The 20,396-nt window shown below is 32.4% G+C and overlaps 2 protein-coding genes across 2 annotated transcripts in view; one reads left to right on the top strand and one right to left on the bottom strand.

Annotated features, from left to right (window-relative positions):
• LOC143199141 (ATP-dependent DNA helicase Pif1-like) overlaps nucleotides 1-20,396 on the bottom strand; it is a 346,278-nt gene that overhangs the window by 240,726 nt on the left and 85,156 nt on the right. The gene's annotated exons all lie outside the window — the stretch shown is intronic.
• Nucleotides 14,316-18,729, top strand: LOC143197860 (uncharacterized). Its single transcript, XM_076406617.1, has 2 exons — nucleotides 14,316-14,473; nucleotides 17,278-18,729. Exons 1-2 carry the CDS (start codon nucleotides 14,426-14,428, stop codon nucleotides 18,544-18,546), a joined length of 1,317 nt encoding a protein of 438 aa, XP_076262732.1. The 5' UTR covers nucleotides 14,316-14,425; the 3' UTR covers nucleotides 18,547-18,729.

The raw sequence follows: 20,396 nt of genomic DNA, 5'->3' as shown, positions 1-20,396 counted from the left end.
CAAAATAATTATACCATATATACGAAAAACCAATAGCAATTTGTGTCGTTGCACAGGCAAGAATTAAATGGTGTAATCTGCCATTAGTATAATATATTGCGTTGAAGCAAAACATTTATCTTATTGAAAATTGAAATTGTCAACATCAGAATATTGCAGTTCGTACGTGTAATTTATCGCAATATTTACTTCCACTTAATTTGTTGTGATTTTTCATCGAGAAACTGGTTGTTTAAAGGGTAGAGGGTGGACGTGGTTTTTGATTTAGTGTAGATCAGCTGTTGTATAATTAGCCACGCGATTTTTTATATTTAGAACACAAAACGGAGAAAGATTATACACTATGTTTTATTGAAAAAGTGATCATATCTACGAAAGAATCTTCGTCTCATATTACTGATTATTAAATATATTTATTATCTTCCTAATTTGTTGTGATTAACAGACTGGAAAGATGGACAAGAATTTTGACTTAGTGCGAATCATCTGTCGAATAATTAGCCTCTTAGTTTTCATTATTTAGCAGAAACAATGAACAAATATTGTACACTATGTTTATGAAAAAATTATGAAATTAAAATCTAATCTTTATATCATTCTATTCAAGTATATTAAGTACATTTGAACGCTCTAATTGACACAATAGGGCTATTTTTCTTGCACTAATTGACTTAACTGAAACTTAACTGTGTTGAAAATAGCAATATTTCAAATATCAATATTTTTTTTTCAATAATTGATTTTTTAGAACCTAACATTGGCATACGTTACCTTACAGTCATTCTACCATCATTATTATTGTTGCATCCATTAACCAAGCTTCATTAACAAATTATAAATCATTATGAACCAAATAATTGTTCTGTAGATCAGGTTTCAAAATTATCATCGATTTTCTACAAAGTATATGTTTGATTTTATATTTTATAAACTTAGGAAACAAACAAAATCAACCACTTGCTGTGTATTAATGAAATAAATTTACAGCTACTATCGGTCAGATTTTCGTTCTTTTAAATAGTTAGGATATTCAGCGGAAACATCATCTTGGTATTCGAATCGGACAAATGCGTCAGGCCTTATACAGAGAACGGGAAGTATATCGAGTTAAAAGGTATCAAATTCGAAAACGAAAACGTAATCAGCAATCTCAGCTCTTGTACGAATACCTTTACTATGCTATATACGGTAATGGAAATCAAAACGCGTATAGAGTAAATAAAAAGGCTTCAGTGTCTGGCAGAAATCATTTTAGTTATAACCAAAATAGTTAAGTAGTATTATTCATCAAAAATTGTACGATGTTCATGGTGTTTTAGTGGAAGCTAGTGTCAGAATTAGTTCTCACTCCTTTTTTCCCGAAATGTTGATGATAAATATGAACCCCGCTATGGCCGATCAATGGTTGAAAAACTTAATGAAATCCTTAAACACATGTAGACTTTCATATTTCATCCCACGACATCACAGGGGATCTAAACATGGACCATAAAGCTATTTTCAATCAATTCAAAAAGTGAAAAACGTATTGAATTTATTTGTGACAAAAAACAAAAATAATAGGGAAACGACAATAATGGATGATAAAAACATGGTCAAAACCCGTAGAAGTTTTACTAACAGTTACAAAGCCCACATTGATGCCAGAGAGGATAAGGCTAAGTATTTTGTGGTTTTGGAAAAAAATTGTTCAATATGAGCGGCTCCGACTTGACCAAACCAATTTTCTACTATCAACAACTAAATTTTCCTTTTTGCCTTCGATTACGGCTGATTTTACCAAAATATTGGAGAGATGGAATAAAAAGGGTATATACACTACTGTAAATATATATAAAATAAAAAACACAGCAATAAATCTATAAAATAAATATGTTGTTGATATTTATTATTTTTATGATTACTGAACAATAATCAACAAAATTAGCAATGTCTTATCAATTGTCCTCTATTTTTAAACATAACGGTCACAGTTGTTTTAGACTGGAGTGGCCTTAAACACAATATCTGGACGAAAAAAGTCGAAAGAACTCCAATGGATAGGTAAGTTATAATTTGAGATTTTTAATCTAATAACAGATCAATAAAAAGTCCCCGGCCTGACACATAGATGGCGCTATTAGAATTAAATCCATATGTTTTTGAGTTGGCCCTAACACTCAAGATGAATAAAAATGAATTTCGCGTGTTGATAAAATATTGCTTTTTGAAGGGAAACAGATAGTTCAAGCAAAACTTGGCTTGATGCCGAGTTTCCGGACATACCCCCAGGAAAATCAACCATCAAGGATCGGTATGCTAAGTTTAGACGTCGTGAATTGAGTACCGAAGACGGTGAACGCATTGGACGTCCAAAAGAGGTTGTTACCGACGAAAACATTTAAAAAATCCACAAAATGATTTTGAATTACCATAACTGATATTGAATAGCAGCCACTCTAAAGATATCAACTGAACGTGTACATCATATCATTCACGAGTATGGGAAAGCTTTGTGCAAAGTGGGTGCTGCGCGAGCTCACTTTTGGCCATAAACAACGACGAGTGGATGATTTGAAGATGATCAAGCGTAATAAACCCGAATTTTTGCGTCGATATGTGACAATGGATGAAACATGGCTCCATCATTTCACCGCGAAGTCTAATCGACAGTCATCCGGGAGAACTGCACACGATGAACTCTCTCCAAAGCGTGGGAAAATGCAACAGTTGGCTGGCGGAAGGTTATGGCGTTTGTATTCTGGGATTCGCATGGAATAATTTTCATTGACTACTTTGGAAAAGGAAGGACCATCAACAGCGACTATACATATACTATACATAGCGTTATTGGACTGTCTGAAGGCCGAAATCGTCGAAATACGGCCGCATTTAAAGAAAAAGAAAGTGCTGTTTCACCAAAACAATGCACAGTGTTACAATTCAACGAAAATGATGACAAAAATCCATGAATTGGGCTTCGAATTGCCTCCGTATCCACCGTGTTCTCCAGATCTGGCTCCCAACGACTGTTTCTTATTCTCAGATCTCAAAAGATTGGTTGGAAAAAATGGAAAAAATGGCAAGACGCACTACAAAAATGGTATCAAAAAGTTGGAGGGTCGCTATAATCAGTGTATCGCTCCTGAACGGAATTATGTTGAATAAAATAATTTTGCCAGAAATGTGTTTTACTATGCTAGGCCTGGGACTTTTCAATTGACCAATTAACCTATAACAAGCATATTTAATATCAGCAGATACTGAGGCCAGTGAAGAGCTATGGTCTTCAGCTATGGGGATGCGCCAGTGTTTGCAATGTCCAAGTGATACAGACGTTCCAGGGTAAGATGAAGTGTATTGTGTGAAGTGTTTGTGACCTCCATCGTGATCTAGAAATTGATATCGTTAAGAAATGGATTTTTGTCATCAAATTTGTTTGCTTCTCACATATCATACCACTAATATTGACTATTACGAAAAGGGAAGAACATAACCACGCCGTAGTTACTGATCACAACTGTTGGTGACCATTGAAGAAGACTCCAGAACGACGTCAATACGTAAGCGTCCAGACTTCTAAATGTGTTAGTTATATAATAGTTTAAGTAAACACATTTAAAAAGAAATGGATTTTTGTCATGAAATTTGTTTGCTTCTCACATATCATACCATTAAAATGGACTATTACTAAAAGAGAAGAAAATAACCACGTCATAGTCGTTGATCACAACTGTTCGTGACCATCGAATTATAATAAAAAAATCTAAAATATGATGTTTAATGTGTTCTAGACAAAATTTATTGCACCATTTCTTCATTTATAGTTACAGGGTAGAGTTGTTCCGTAAATTATCGGGTATGCAATTTGCTGTTTAAATGGATTATTATGCAAAGTGCTCTCTAGTTACCATATATAATTATTGCGAGATCCATTCTTAATTTCATATTTTTGCACAACATATTATACTGGCTGGCTTTTTAAATATTTTTTCTCTAATGTTGATTATTCGATAGCGATTGTAAGGGAATTTATTTTTTACTATGCTTAAATGCATCGTATTAAAGATGTTATTTATGTTAATTAATTTGCAATATCTATTTAATGCTAGTGATTGCCATCTGGTCGAAATTCGACCGTAATGTATTAAATTAATCACGTTTCTCTCAAAACCGAGTAAAAGGAATAACTTAAGATTGATATGTTTCTAAATATTTAATTTATTAAAATATTACAAAACTATCTCAAGAACTAACATTCCACCGTTTTTTTATATTGCACTTAATTCAATCTAATTCCCATTAAATTTCAATAATAAAAAAAGCCTGTTGACCTGTTATCAATTGAAAAGTCCCCGACCTGACATATAGATGGCTCTACTAGAATTAAATCCATATGTTTTTTAGTTAACCCAAACACTCAAAAGATGCGTGTAGAAATTTGACAGCTGTCGGATCACTACTTTGTGAATTATAGCATTTTGAGTGAAATAACTTTTGTTATTATGAAAAGAAATGGATAACAAGGAATTTCGCGTGATGATAAAATATTGCTTTTTGAACGGAAAAATACAGTTGAAGTAAAAACTTGGCTTAATGCCGAGTTTCCGGACATTGCCCCAGGAAAATTCACCATTAAGGATTGGTATGCTATGTTTAGATGTGGTGAAATGAGCATCGAAGACGGTGAACGCAGTGGACACCCAAAAGAGGTTATTACCGACGAAAACATAAAAAAAATCGACAAAATGATTTAGAATGACCGTAAATTGAAATTGAAGGAGATAGCAGACACTCTAAAGATATCAACTGAAGGTGTACATCTTATCCTTCACAAATATTTGGGTATGAGAAAGCTCTGTGTACAGTGGGTGCCACGCGAGTTCACTTTTGACCAATTGACAAAAAATTGGTGACAATACAATAAGAACATATAATTTATTTTGTTTAAAAGCTGTTATTACTAGGAGACTTCATCATTTAGAACAGTCTAACTTATTAAGCTTGTTCTGTCTAATTTAAAGATTACTTGACAAGAGGGTGTACGGCAAGACTTTTTCTTAGATGTTCTTGAGTTTGAAACACCATGTTCCCCCCCTTCGATCTTTGTTAAAGCAGGATGTATTTCGTCATAAGAATGAACAAGAAATGTTGCACAAAATATCTGTAAGATACATATAGAGAAATTGTTAGTAAGAGTATATACCCTTACTGTGTAGTAAAAATTATCTGTTATCTGCCATATTAGATTGCAAATATTCAATAAAGGAAATGAAAATGGCAACCAGAATTATATTATGGGTATTTTTAAATAGAAAAGGTTTGGTTACTTATGTTGATAGTGATAAAGGGACTTAAAAGTGCCTTAATGTGTTATGTGATAATATAAGATTGAGTGTTGGTTCATAATATGAAATTTTCGCTACTGTCCGAAAACTATATTAAAAAAGGAACTCACCATTGATGAAGGAAATTTGGAAGGCTACTGTTTAATCTTTTGGACAAACCTTTTCATTGATCAAGTTTCCTTATCACTTTATCACATATACGATACATCTACACCAATAAATTTAATAATCAGTAAAGGAGCATGTAGGGGCTGACATGAAAATAACGTTGATTTACCATCATATACATCTGGAAAAGATTTAAAAAATAATTACTACTAAATTTGAAGTTCTGTAGGATTATGCAGTTATATTACAAGAAACAATGTTTCGAAGTCTCTCTTTAATGACTAATAATTTTCTTTACCTAGATAAGTTATTAACAGTAAATCATCTTAGTATACGTCATGTCCATACAAATCGATCGGCAAAATAGATCTTATCGGAATATGCAACAGCAACCCGAAGAAAAAAGATCATTAAGAGTGCTCCGAAAAATATGAAACTAACATTATCTAGAACGGTTGCTATCCATTGTTAACAGAGTTGAGAGCAAGTGAGTAGCTCGCTGCTTGTAGCTTTATGATAATCATGTGGATTTAGTTTCATAGAGTGAAAAAAACTAATACCAACACACCATTTTCAACATAGTAATCAGTTTTAAATATAGTAGCAAGCATTCAACAACTGACCAGGTCCACAGAGTAGCAGATGTTATTGAAAAAGCCTACGAAAGTAAAAAATTATGCTCAGCCATATTCTTAAATGTAGCACAGGCCTTCGATAAAGTTTGGCACACCGAACTACTAAAATCGTACATTATAACCACAATGTTTAGAGTTAAACAGGAAGAAGCTTACTCTACAATGAAATAAGCCAAAGCAGGTGTACCACAAGGAAGTGTACTGGGGCTAATGCTTTATCTTCTCTACACTTGTGAACAAAGTCCTGAGAAATATTGTGGGCGTACCCAAATACTACAGAACTGACTAACTACATCGGGACCTTCAGATACCCACAACGAGTCAAGAAATCAAGAGAATTTCAAGGGGACATGAAGAAATACTCCATTCTCATGAGAATATTAAAGTATTCCAACTTTTGGATACCAGCAGAGTAGAACACCGACTCAAAAGAATCAAACCATCTGATATTGTGTAGTGTTGTGCAGTGAGGGGCATATAATAAAAAATAGCAGTGGCATGTATGAACATTATTTCACCAGAGACTGAGATAGGGCCGATGGGTCATTCTAGTTACATACCTAGATTTAAGTTATCATAAAGACAAATTATAGGTCAGTTACTTTCAAAATAGTGTATTAAAAACATTGATGAACTGATCAAAAGTTATTTTTGGATATTATTTTAACATTAATTGTGAAATTGGATGCAAATTTCACTCGTACAGAGTTGACATCCAGGCGATAGCAGAGGTGCACAAGTGTTTGGATACAATTTGAAAAAACCAGTAGCTCATTAAATTAGCATATATTTTAATAGTTCACGGTTATACCCTGTTTATAACAAAATCGTATCTGCTTAACATATAATGATTATCTCTTTGATGTATGTATAATTTTAATAGTTTTAATAAATTAAACCGATTCTCTCTCGATCTTAAAGTAAATGGCATTCGAGCGGGCTAATACCGCAAAAAAAAACTGGAATAACAGTGTAGTCGTATCATTCTGGGCTATCAGTAAGCTGCGGGTGGAATATTGCCTTCTTAGGAATACCAGGAAATTCTTCAGATTTGCTCCGAGACATTACTGTATATTAAATTTTTATATGTAGCTCGTTCTATTTTTAACGATTACCTAGATCGCTATCGCGCAGATATTGCCACAAAGAAATTGTTGTTTGGAATTGACTAGATTCTTCTCGCAACCATATAAATGATATAATTCCTTGCAAAACATATCTAATTAGGTTGGTAGATTATTTATCAGGCAGTTTATGATACTCGTTCTCGCGGGTTTTTGTTTTCTTTTCGTGTTTTCAACGTATAAAGTGATTGTATGCACTTTTGCTATTACCAGGCTTGTTGAAGAAATACAGACAGATTTGTTTCGACAGTGATTTAATAGAAGCCGTAAAATAAGCCAAATGTTTGTAAGGTTATTTTTTAACCCAGGGCGTAAAATAAAAATTATATTTAATAAAACTGTATAAAACAATGAAGCATCTTAAATAAATAAAAACAGAGATCAAATGGCAACATCAATAAGACAAATTCTAAGCTTGCGTAGATCTTGAAGTGGAGGTGGTCGGGTGACGAGGTGGTGCTTCTAAAAACAAAAGAAATACGTACCTGAGCAACCAAATTTCAATGAAAAGGGTGAAATTAAAATATATCACTACATAGTATAAAACAAAGTCGCCTTTTCTGTTCCTATATCCCTATGTGCGCTTAAATCTTTAAAACTACGCAACGGATTTTGATGCTGTTTCTTTCAATAGATAGAGTGATTCAAGAGGAAGGTTCGTATGTATAATACATGCATAATATACTAAGGCAACATTGCTAATTTTAGAGGTTTCTAACGTGATGTCGTAAATTAACCTATTTTTTTAGGCTTATTTAGCAATTAGCAAAAACGCTGCCTAACCCTACGAGTTAGATCAAATTAATGTACTACAGTATTGTACACCATAAAAAGGTCTACAAAAAAGTCCGCGATGGTATATGTTTATCTTTTAGGGATAACCCACATTAACCATTTTTATTGTTTACTTTTTACGTGAGAAAATGGCTTATTTACGAAGCTATTTTAAGAAATACGGCATTAATCCTTATCGAATTAAGTACCTTAAATACAGTGTGCAATTAATATAAATCAATATGGTTCCTTACAGCATGTAAATTAAACAAATATTTTCGGAGATATTACAAATTTAAAATTTGCGTTTAAAAATGTGTAATGTAATAAAAATTGTATAAATTTAGATATTCCAAAGATAGCAGGAAATCTTCATAGTAAGTATAGGGGAAGAGGAATTGTTTTACTCCAAATTTAATGCGTGCAGGCCAAGGGCAGTAATGAATGAACCAAAAATACTGGATCGATTTTAATCATGTTTTCATTGAGTGACATAGGCATATATATTTTATGCCCGTGCAAAGTCGGAGCGGGCCGCTATGTTTTTATATACGACGTCCATATTTTTTCTATAGTGTATTTAATTTAGTATCAGCATTGCACCCGTGCGAAGCCGGGGCGGGTCGCTAGTATGAAATATAACAGGGATCGCTGATTATCAAGACAAATACTTGAGATATATTTGTACCGAGAGTTATATACTAAAAGTAGGGATAATTAATTATGCAACTGCATCATAGTACATCATAGCACTGATAAATAATAGTATCGACAAATCACAGTGTTGATAAATAAATTTACCGACAACTACTGGTAATAATGGATGGTATTGTGAATCTCAATAAGAACGATGGATGCAATCGAGCAGTGATGCAATGAATATGACGGTTAATGGCAAATTTAGTCCATAGTAGTCAATAACATTGACTGACAATAATAATACAAGCATACAATAACGGTAACTGATAAACTGAGTAATGATAAGCTATGCTAAAATGAAGCATGACATGTAAACATCGTATGAAGGGAAGGTAATGTGATTACATACTAGCTTATACTCAAACACTAACAATAATGGACTGCAATGAGATCAAGGGAAGCAGACGCACGAGATCCTGCCATTATGGTTGGCATTACTCGCAAGGGTAAAGCCAAAATCTATAATATATAAATAAATAAATAAATAACGCTGTCGGTATTGTGCAGTCACTTCTCCTAACTCTGCCTATGATGAACGTGCAATGCGTACAAGGGCCAAAAATCCATAGGCAAATTCGGTAGATACCTTATTTAGACAGCCAATAAAAAACATGCTACGATGAAGTATGACAAGTGCACACGGTACGAGGGGAATGTAGAGTACGACGTACCAATTTATGTCTAAACACTAATAATAATGGACGTGCAATGAGATCAAGGAAGGCAGACGCACGAGATCCTATCATTTAAGCTAGTAAACCTCGCTAGGTTTAATCTAAATTCTCAAACAAATAAATAACTAATACTGATTATGCACTTGTTTCTCCAGCTGTGAAAAGTTAAAGGCTACACGCTAGGTACGCTACCAACAGCAGCCAGCAGAAAACAATTATGGTAGCGTTTATGTATGCTTCAAATTATCCATAGTTCATAATTACACATCAGTAACTTTGGTTACTTTGGCGTTAGTTGGGGTGCTAAGGGGGTGCTAAGGGTGCTAACTTGTTCAGGAATTTTTGAATGACTTCTATATTGCTTAGAGAGGTACTCTTCAAAGTTTTATGCCCGTACAAAGGCTTTAGTACCTGTTCGTATATCATCAACTTATTTCGAATTGATAGTTCAGAGTGTCTACCTAATAACCAATATAACTTTCAATATTAGAGATTCAGATCTTCTCTTTTCTTCATGACATGTGCTGTTAGAATGATAATTTAATATTTTCGAAAACGCTTTTTCGTCAATCGCTTAATGTACAATTGGCGATCTTTTAGTCGATAATTTTCGATCATTATTCAACATTATTACTTTTTTTCTGTTGTTTTTTGGATTATTTTTATTTATTTAATGTTACTACTACTGACTAGCATTAGTCATCGAAATTAACATGGTTGGGCCGTGATTATATTCAAACAACATAATTACTTAACTTTTAACAATTTTAGTACATCAACTAATGATAGATTAATTTTAGCTCTAGTTAGATAAATTTTAGCCCTAGTTAGTACTTAGCCTAGTTAGCAACGTTACAAATAATTCTTTCTTTCGGAGGTTATTATCTCTAGAGGAAACTCAGCTTTCGTTTATCATATTTTTCTTATTAGTGACTTTATCACGAGATATTCGACAGGTTTCTTTTCATATAAAAATTCTAAAAAAAATGCATTGCGATATCTAAGTTAGAGTCTCTAAGTTGAACATTGGACATTTAAAATATTATTATTGAGTGCTACTCTTAAGCTGCTGAGTTCAGATAAACCACAGGTGGTGAAAAGTCTGTAAAATATAGTGGTTAATATGTTCGTTTGGATAATTAAGGTTGGACTTGAAGGGTGATTAAAAGGTTAATTAAGAAAAATATATAAAAATCATTGAACTTTTGTCATTTTTGGTTAATAAATAACTTGAATGCTGACTGTCAAACACAATTTTTGCACGAACTAAATAGGACTTACTAAGAGACTTGTAACTCATAAGTTGTTGCAATTAATAAATAATTACTGACGTAATCCGTAGCTTATTTAGTTAAAGTATGTTGACAACCGACAAGAGAAAAAAAACTAGGAATAACCCACCGACGCCCATGGACCTATTAATTAAAATATTCCTTGCAGATAACTCTTCACTTTACACTTGGCCGCCGTTTCTTTTTTTAACAACGAGGCCCGGTGTTTATAACGCTAAATTGATCCTGCTCTATCAAATTATCTACCAGATCTAATCTCTGTTGAGTTAATTTAATTACCCTTTCTTGCGAGGTGCACGTGAGTGACGTGGCAGGCCGAGACCGACAGGAAAAAAGAATATGGCGGCGTGTGGACGAACGGTAAAAATTTCGTAGTCGAGACGAGGCAGTTCGAGGTGGTAAAAGTTAAAATGGAAAGAGAGATTTTAGGATAAGGAAAGAGACGAGCTGTTCTCTGGCGTCCCGTGGAATTTTACTGCGATAGTAAAATAAAACGACTCGGATTGACGCGTTTGTTGTTGCAAGAAGAAAGAAGAAAAAGAAACTTTTATACACTAACAGGAACGTTGGGTATTTTCACGGCGGTTTATAGTATGTAAAAAATGTGTAAAACTTATTCAAGTACTGGCTGATAAAATGTTAAGTGGGAAGAATGTATAATTTACGAAGAAAACATTTTATTCGATGTAGTGAATGTTTGGCCATCAGCAATAGGCCAGATGACTGCCATAACGAATCACAATAATATTTATGTAATATATATATAAATGGCGGTATTTTCATTGAATTCACCTCTTTTCAGTTAGTACTAACCCTTAAAAGAAAGCTGTTAGAATTGTATATTATTTTACTCATAAGTTTGTGAGTTCTTGTGCTAAGAGTGACACTACCTTTGTTATTTTCTTACATACTACTTTTATTATGCAATTGCAGCAATGCCTTTGAAAGTGTTGTAAGGACCCCGCAAAAACAACAATAAAACTTTGGTTTGCTGACTTTAAAGGTGGTTGTAGAAACACCAATGATGCAGAACGCAATGGACATTCAAATGAGGTGGTAACACCAGAAAACATCAAAAAAATCCACAACACCACCTTGAATGATCGAATGGTGAAGTTGCGTGAGTCAGCTAACATCATAAAGATATGAAAAGAACGCGTTGGTTGTATAGTACTTGAGTTATAGTATCTGAGTGGACAGCAACTACACACAGGCCTATTTTGAGGAAAAAATAAATCGTTCTACAAAAGTGGTATTGAAATGTTAGAGCGACCCTTGATGGAGATTCCGTTGATGAATAAAACCCATTTTGAATAATAATAATAATAATAATAATAATAATAATAATAATAATAATAATAATAATAATAATAATAATAATAATAATAATAATAATAATAATAATAATAATAATAATAATAATAATAATAATAATAATAATAATAATAATAATAATAATAATAATAATAATGATAATAATAATAATAATAATAATAATGATAATAATAATAATAATAATAACAATAACAATAATAATAATAATAATAATAATAATAATAGATTTTTAACATTTTAAAATAAAATATGTGCATAATAATCGTTGCAATATCTAAATAAAAATAATTAAAAATTTCATATAACCTAACTACTATATACATTTATATTCTACATTTTACTTAATATCTACCTAAGCCTATTTATCTATTTACAATATTATTTTAACTACTAGATCCTAATTGATCAGTCAGTGCCAAGCAATAAATTAGATTTGTTTTGTTCGTAACTTAATTATGTTTATATGTTAGAAAATTATATTATTATTTTTGTATTGTTGGGATAACATATTAAGTTTACTTATGAATTCTTAAACTAGATCTCTGCGTAGTTTTATTTACTTTACTTGACTTTTAGGTTCATACGTTGTCGGTACGTAAATATAGTTCGAAATGTTTGAAGCTCCTGTTTACTATAACAGGCTGTAAAAACTTGTAAATCACTTTAACCTGGAGAACTATAGCCTATCGAAATATTTGATGTCCAAGAATCTAGATATCTCATATTGTCTTATTAATTTCTTTATATTTCTTTAAACTTTATAAACACTTTAAGGAAAAGAATGTCCGCTTTTAAAGGGCTTTTTTTGGTACTATTATAAATGGCTTGTACTTAAACTCTTTTTGTACCATAATCACATTTACCTTATAATGTAATGCTGAAACTGCTCTATAATATGTTAACTATTTGTTATTTGTTCTGTGTTTTTAAACAAAAGTAATCATAAATAGTGTACATATGTAATATATATTGAAATGATGTTCATATATACTGAACAATCTAGATTGAATAAGGAAAAAACAGGTCTAAACAAAATATTGTGTTAGAACTGGGAATTAAAAAAGGAAATTAATCGTTTACATTCGAATTTTCGACAGTACGGTACGACAGCAGACAGGCCTCATTCCGAAAGACAACGGACTTCTCGTAACGCTAACAATGTGGCTCTGGTGCGCGATAATGTTGCAGAGTCTCCCGAAACATCAATTCGGAGATGTGGTTCCCATTTCTGCACGCAGTTTAAGGCGAACTTTGAAAACTGATTTGAGAATGTTCCTGTACAACATTCAACTAGTCCAAAAATTACTACCCAGAGATCCTGATCAACGAGTTGAGTACAGTAATGCAATCCTAAGGCTGTTTGGTGAAATTGAAGATTTTTGGTCTAAATTGATAGTGAACGATGAATCCCATTTTCTTCGCAGTGGCCACGTCAATAAACAGAACAGTTAACGGTTTTGACGAACATAGAATCCTCAATTAATTCATGAAACATCATTGCATCCACTAAAAACAACTGTATGATGTGGCATTGATGCTGGAAATATCATTGGTCCCTGTTTTATTGAAAATGACCAAGGTGTTGCAGTCAATGTTACTCCTGAATGGTACCAAGATATGATTCGAAATTTTCTTGTGGCTGACATGTAAGAGCAAAGACCACAGGATATGTATTTTCAGCAAGATGGGGCCACAGCACACACAGCTAGTTCAACAATTCTGTTATTGAATGACGTTTTTTGATATCCTGCCAGATTTCCGTATTTAACAGCACCTGACTATTTCTTATGGGGTTTTTCAAAATCAAAAGTTTATGTGAATATTGACGATATTAGTTGAATATTGGAAACAGAATTGGAATGAATAGAATACATTCAGCCTCAGATGTTGCAGGATGTCATGAAAAATGCCTTAAAAAGAGCCGATATTTGCATGGCGAATCGCGGGCATCATTTAGCCGATATAATTTTGCATTAATAGCGAAAAAAATGTGTAAAGACCAAATAAACTTTTTATGAAAGCCGAACTTAATTATTTTTTCTTTGAGCAAAGTTATAGGCAATCAAAATTGTAGCGGAACTTTTGGAGAACTATTTTCAAATAGTTGATTATATAGATTTGACAATAAAAAATTGACTTATATAATATAGTGCCAATAAAATTTATCGTATAAGTAAAATTGATAATACATTGATGATATAGTAAAACTGTAGCTATTTCACTACCAAATATCCTTTAATAAATAAAATAAAACAATTCCAATATTCACCGTTGGATATAAAATCTATTTTGCTTCAAGCGTGTCGAAAAACGGAATCGAGCATTATCTTGAAATTTGAAAACAATGTCTATAAAAAAACATCCATATTTTGTATAAATTTGTGAGTTTACAAGACTTGGCTAGGGTTTTATTTGTGGTTGTTATTCGTAGAGAACTTTTTGAGTGTTGTGTTTACAATGGCGTGCGGTAGAGCCGAGACCAACATTATGGCGATGCTGAAAAGCGTAAGTATATTAATTAAGAGTTAATTTTATATATAAAATTCTCATGTCACAATGTTCGTTCCCACACTCTTCTGAAATGGCTTGACTGACTCTTATGAAATATTTTTGCATATTCAGTAGGTCTGAGAATCGGCTTCTATGTATTTTTTAAATGCCTAAGCGATAAGAGGTGTCTACGCGAATTTTTTTATTATGTGGCATTAAAAATACATACAACCCTAAATTTTCACGTTTATATCACCAAACCCTGCTTTTTAATAGTCATTTTAATAATTTTATTATTTTTATCCTGATCGATAACATCAGTTATTATCACTCTGTAAGTTATGTGCAACGGCTGTGCAACGGTACGTGATTAATCATTAAAAATTTAATGAAAAACTTTATCGAAGCCACCATTTTAAATGGCAAGTTTCGAGGTGAAAATATATTAATTCCACGAATACCTATTATACCCACAGATGTGCCAATTCAATTTAGGCGTATTCAATTTCCGATTAGATTGGCATTTGCAATGACCATTAATAAATCCCGAGGCCAAACAATGTCTGTTCGTTATTTAAACACCACGTTTTTGAGAACACCACGTTTTTCACATGGACATTATACTTTGCATGCTCTCGAGTAGGCAAACCATCAAGTTTGGTCGTATTAGCTAAAGACGGACTAACAATAAATATTGTTCACGCTATAGCATTAAGAGATTAATATTATGTAATGAATGAATGATATAAATAATTACTTAAAATAAATTATAATAAATTAAAAAAAATAATATTTGGTGTTTTGTTATTTTTATATTCCCTCATCGTTCACAGTGATCCATGCCTTTTTCACTCATATACCACATCCTTACACACTTCCAATAAGTTAGTTCTTTTTTTCAATAGTATAAATTCTCCTGAAATTATTTAAAATGCAAAACAACGTTTACCTAGCTTTATCATATAATTTTAGACAAAAATAATACAGTTAATAAAAATAAAACAATAGTAAATTATTATATGATGATTCTTTGATAAAAGTACAAGTGTAATGTAGTAATTTTAAATGCAAATGTTTTTTAGTTTGATGCATTCAACAATATTTATTGATTTCATGTGCTTACTCGCATTATTACCTCATAATATATTATTATCTCAGTAATTTATTTTCACTCATCTATATTCGTAGCGAACCTCTTTGAGAAAACAATATAGAAATAATACACGCGGAAATAATTTCAACGCCGCTCTAACATCTCAATAAAACTTAGGACGATTTATATGCTTGACTTTTGAGTTTAATCTTCTCTGATTTGTTTTCTAATTTGATGTTTCCAATCAAGCTACCATCGATATGGATTTCGAGGTGTTTAGCTGATCCTGCTTGAGGAATCGGGAATCCGTATATATATATATATATATATATGTATATATATATATATATATATATATATATATATATATATATATATATATATATATATATATATATATATATATATATATAGACTAGAGCTAGAGCCCAGCGAACGTGCTCGAGGAAGAGCTCTGTTTATATAACAAAATATGCCGCATTTCCAACAACACAAGATCAAAAAAGACATAATACAAGTTAGGATAGTCAGCAATGAAGGGAAGGGTGCTAAAATAAACATAGGAGCTAAGTGCGGTCTACCAAGATACATATATAAAATAAAACAACAATAAATAGATTTATGTTCAAAATTAGGATCAGCGCTTTTATTGGGAGGACTTTTAATGTAAACACAGATTAATAATACCTGATATAGGAAATGATTTACTGACATTAATTATTTTTACAAATTGTTACTATCATTCAGGATGGACCGACAGTATTAAAGTGCTAGACTTACTGGATTATTACATTTCAAAAAGAATCTTATCAAATCAGATACAAATCGAGAGCTTGTGCGAACTATCATCCGATTACACTCCAAGAGTGCTAAACACTAGGCTTGACAATTATAAAAGAAACCCGAATAAGCCTAATTTTACTAACAATTTTACTAATAAGACCGACATGTTTGAACTTATTGTGCAGGAAAAATCAATTTAAACGTAAGACCCTAAAGTATAAACAATCCTGAACAGCAAATTGAAAATTGGTTTATCAGTGAATCATGAATCCAATTTGGACCTATAGGGTGCAAATATCGGGTTGCACTAAAACATCAAACCAACTAGTAATCCAATGCACCCTAAACAAAGCCCTACGATTAATTATCAATGTTTATCGCTGTGTAACCAAGGAAGTGCTGTATGATGTCCTCGAAATCGAATGGATATAGGAGGTGATCAAAGATTTTGCCGTAAGGCACGAAATAAGATTGCTAAATCACTGCAACATAAAAGTAGCACATCAATAGGATAACACACAGGAAATCAGAAGATTGAAGCGAACCAAATCACACGAACCTTATTTTTAGTGTATTCTTAACTTTAACTTAAGTAGTATTTGAGTTTGCTTGTGTATTCATGCAAGAGAACAGTAGTAATAAATTAAGCTATAAACTAAGCATATTTAATGTTAGATGTAATTAATTAAAAAATATATTCACCGTAATGCAAAATTAACATGGACACATTTGTAGCTATTAAGCTGTATTTTGCAATCTCTAGATCATTCGTATATGTTGTTAACTCATATTTCTATAGCACTAGGTAGAAGTATATATTTTACCACTATTTTATATAACCTACTCGTTATCTAGCCGTAACATTTAATATTAAATATAATTTAAAGAAATATGAAATGAATTAATATAGATACTTGGATGCTAATTATTATATTTCTTTCAGAATACTATATTTAGGGTCCACGAATTGACTAGGATGCTGGAGGAACATTACAGACACAGTATAACTATTTTAGACAAGGCCGTTAAAGTTGTACAGAAACCTGAGGATGAAATTCATATGACCCGACACATTCGTTACCGCCTTCGAATTAGACACGCCCCTAATCGGAAGACGGAATATCTAACCTTCTACTGCAAAATATCGCCAATATATTTGCTCAGAATAACACCAATTAGAACGTTGAATCTTCTCATGCGATTCAGGAAGGAAATATACGCTTATAAAGTTATGATACCCAACATGGACAAGTTTCAAAAGGAGAGGTCGCAGATAACACTCCGAGACACTGACCTGTTCTCAAACATCTTCCCTAAGTGCTACGGTGCTAGATTAACACTGCAGGTATCAGACGCACCGGACAGCGGTTCCGCATTAGTTCTGGACGATTTGCCGCAACGTGGATATGTCAATATGGATTTCCGAAACGGCATCGATCTGGAAACAATGAAGTCCATGTTGCGATTACTGGCTCGATACCATGGCACAACCTTGGCTTTTAAATACGTCCTACCATACAAATTCGACGAGGTTATTGACCCTTGTCTCAAGTGGTTTAACTTTGCGCCCGACAGTTATGTGTGCGTACCATCGGAAGTTGACTACCTCAGAAAGCACATTCTCAAGACGTCCTTCAAGACCCGTATCGACGTCGTGGACAGACTCATGCAGTTTTCGCTCAACAATATGACGCAGCCAACAACAGACGCCTGGGTTAGCGTATGTCATGGAAAGTTTATGCTTTACAACGTCATGAGACGTGAATTTGATGTTCCAAAGTTCGTCGAGTTCAAAATCATCGACTTGCAACATCAAGTCAGACGCCACGTTCTCACTGACGTCATACTATTTTTGATGACATCTTGTCCACCCAACTTCACAAGGGAACAGTGCGATATCGCCCTTTACTGGTATTACGAAGAGCTCTTCAATAACCTGAGACGGTACAACGGCGTCATTTTGACAGAATTCAAGAAGCACGAGTTCAAGTACGAGGTCCGCGACACTTTCAAGAGAGAATTCGTGCGAGGACTTCAGATGTTGAGATTTGTATGCTGCAAAAAAATATACGAGGATAAAGTTCGCTCCCTATCCACTTGGCCGAGGTACGATCTTAGAGAAATAGAAAGTTGCATCGATTACAACTTGTATTACAGGAGACTCCAAGAGGTCTTGGTAAATATTTTCGATCATGACATTTTTGACCTGTAAGTTTGAGGCATTTTTCCGTTTTATTTTCATATTTTTTCATTTTCTTTATATTTTAATTGTATGTACGTAAGTCAGTGTAAGCTTAAGTTAATTTGTAAGTAAGATTTTAATATAATGGAAGTAAGATTTTAACATAATGTATGTAAGAATTTAATGCAGGATTCATATACAGACTAGTGCATGTTTAATGTGTTTTAATACCTTCCTGATGGCTTATTACCGGATAATATAAGAAATATATTATTAAATATTCGAATAAATAATTTTTTTACAATCTGCCCAATAGGCAATAAGTATTTCTTATGTTTATATATATATATATATATATATATATATATATATATATATATATATATATATATATATATTATACACGTTTATACGTTTTATTCTACGCATATCATTCTCACGTCGCAAATTTAGCTGATTAGCGAGCACATTGGGATGCCCTAACACTCTTTCGAAGTACTTCACACAAACACGTTGAATTATACTCGTTATAGGTTCTAAAAAAATATTGTGTTTTATCGCCTCATTTGAAACATAGTACGGAGTACGGATTATTTTAGAAACGTTGAATTATGGATGTATTAGATGTGCTCGCGGTACCCTATAGTTGGATTTCATATGATCAAATAGGTAAATGGTAACTATAAATGTGTAATGATAAAAATAAATATGGTCTATGAGTCATGTCATGATGAGCCAATACAGTTGATATAAAATAAATTAAGTCCAAAAGGTTTAGATAGTATATGCTTCTTTCAGGTTAGTCGTCGATCTAAATGCATACCAAGATATTTAACATCCTCTGCTTGGGAGTGTTGACAATGATTGATATTCGTTGGTGGACATGTTCTTCTACGCAGGATAAAAGTTATATGGGTGGATGTTTTTTCATTGGCTTTAATGTACCATGTCTTCAATCATAGATGTATTTGTTCCAGGTGGGTTTGTAGGTTCACTGATGCTGTGACTGGATCCTCATGAGATGTTAAGATTGCTGTATCGTCTGCGTATGTTGCCTCAGTAGTTATTTTTGTGGTGGGTAGATCGGCTGTATATATAAGATATAGTATTGAATTCTACCTTGCGGAACTTCTAAATATATTGGATGTAATTCGGTATGTTCATCGCCTTGTTTTACAGTAAAATGTCTATAAGTGATAGTCATTTTAGTAACTGATAGTTCGGATGAGAGTAGTCTATAGTCCGGTTGGAGTTCACCTCGAAATAGTTGCAGATTAACCAAAATTTGGAAGTGGTCAATTTATTAATGCGTTTGCCAATCAAGAATAGTAACCAAAACGGTAGTACCTGATAATAATTAGATATATATGTATTAATAGACTTAACAAAAATTTTGCCTCCTTTTTTAGGAAGACGGGGACATACGAAATTACCACATAATTGAATATGTAATACAACAAATGTATTACATATAAATATATTATTATAACAACTTCCTTATAGATACATTCCTTTATACTTATCACACTAATTACTAATTATTTATAATACAATAAAACTTGTAATAGAACACTTTTTCAAATAATGTCAAGAATAATATATTTTCATGGAAAAAGGGCTTACCCACTATAGAAAAAACACTACCATTAATATTTTATATCATTATTTAGTATATATATATATATATATATATATATATATATATATATATATATATATATATTTATATATATATATAATATATATATATTTATATATATATATATATATATATATATATATATATATATATATATATATATATATATATATATACCTTTCAAGTAAGTTTCTTTTATTTCTTCTGCTGGGTCTGCTTTTCTCGACTTCTTTGATATTTT

The sequence above is a fragment of the Rhynchophorus ferrugineus genome, unplaced genomic scaffold, assembly GCF_030347505.1.
Source record: "Rhynchophorus ferrugineus isolate W39M unplaced genomic scaffold, kcgeb_rfMv2 rfM6, whole genome shotgun sequence".
Classification (NCBI taxonomy): Eukaryota; Metazoa; Arthropoda; class Insecta; order Coleoptera; family Curculionidae; genus Rhynchophorus; species Rhynchophorus ferrugineus.
Note: the sequence above shows the minus strand (reverse complement) of the source record. Positions and strands in the feature narration are given on the sequence as shown.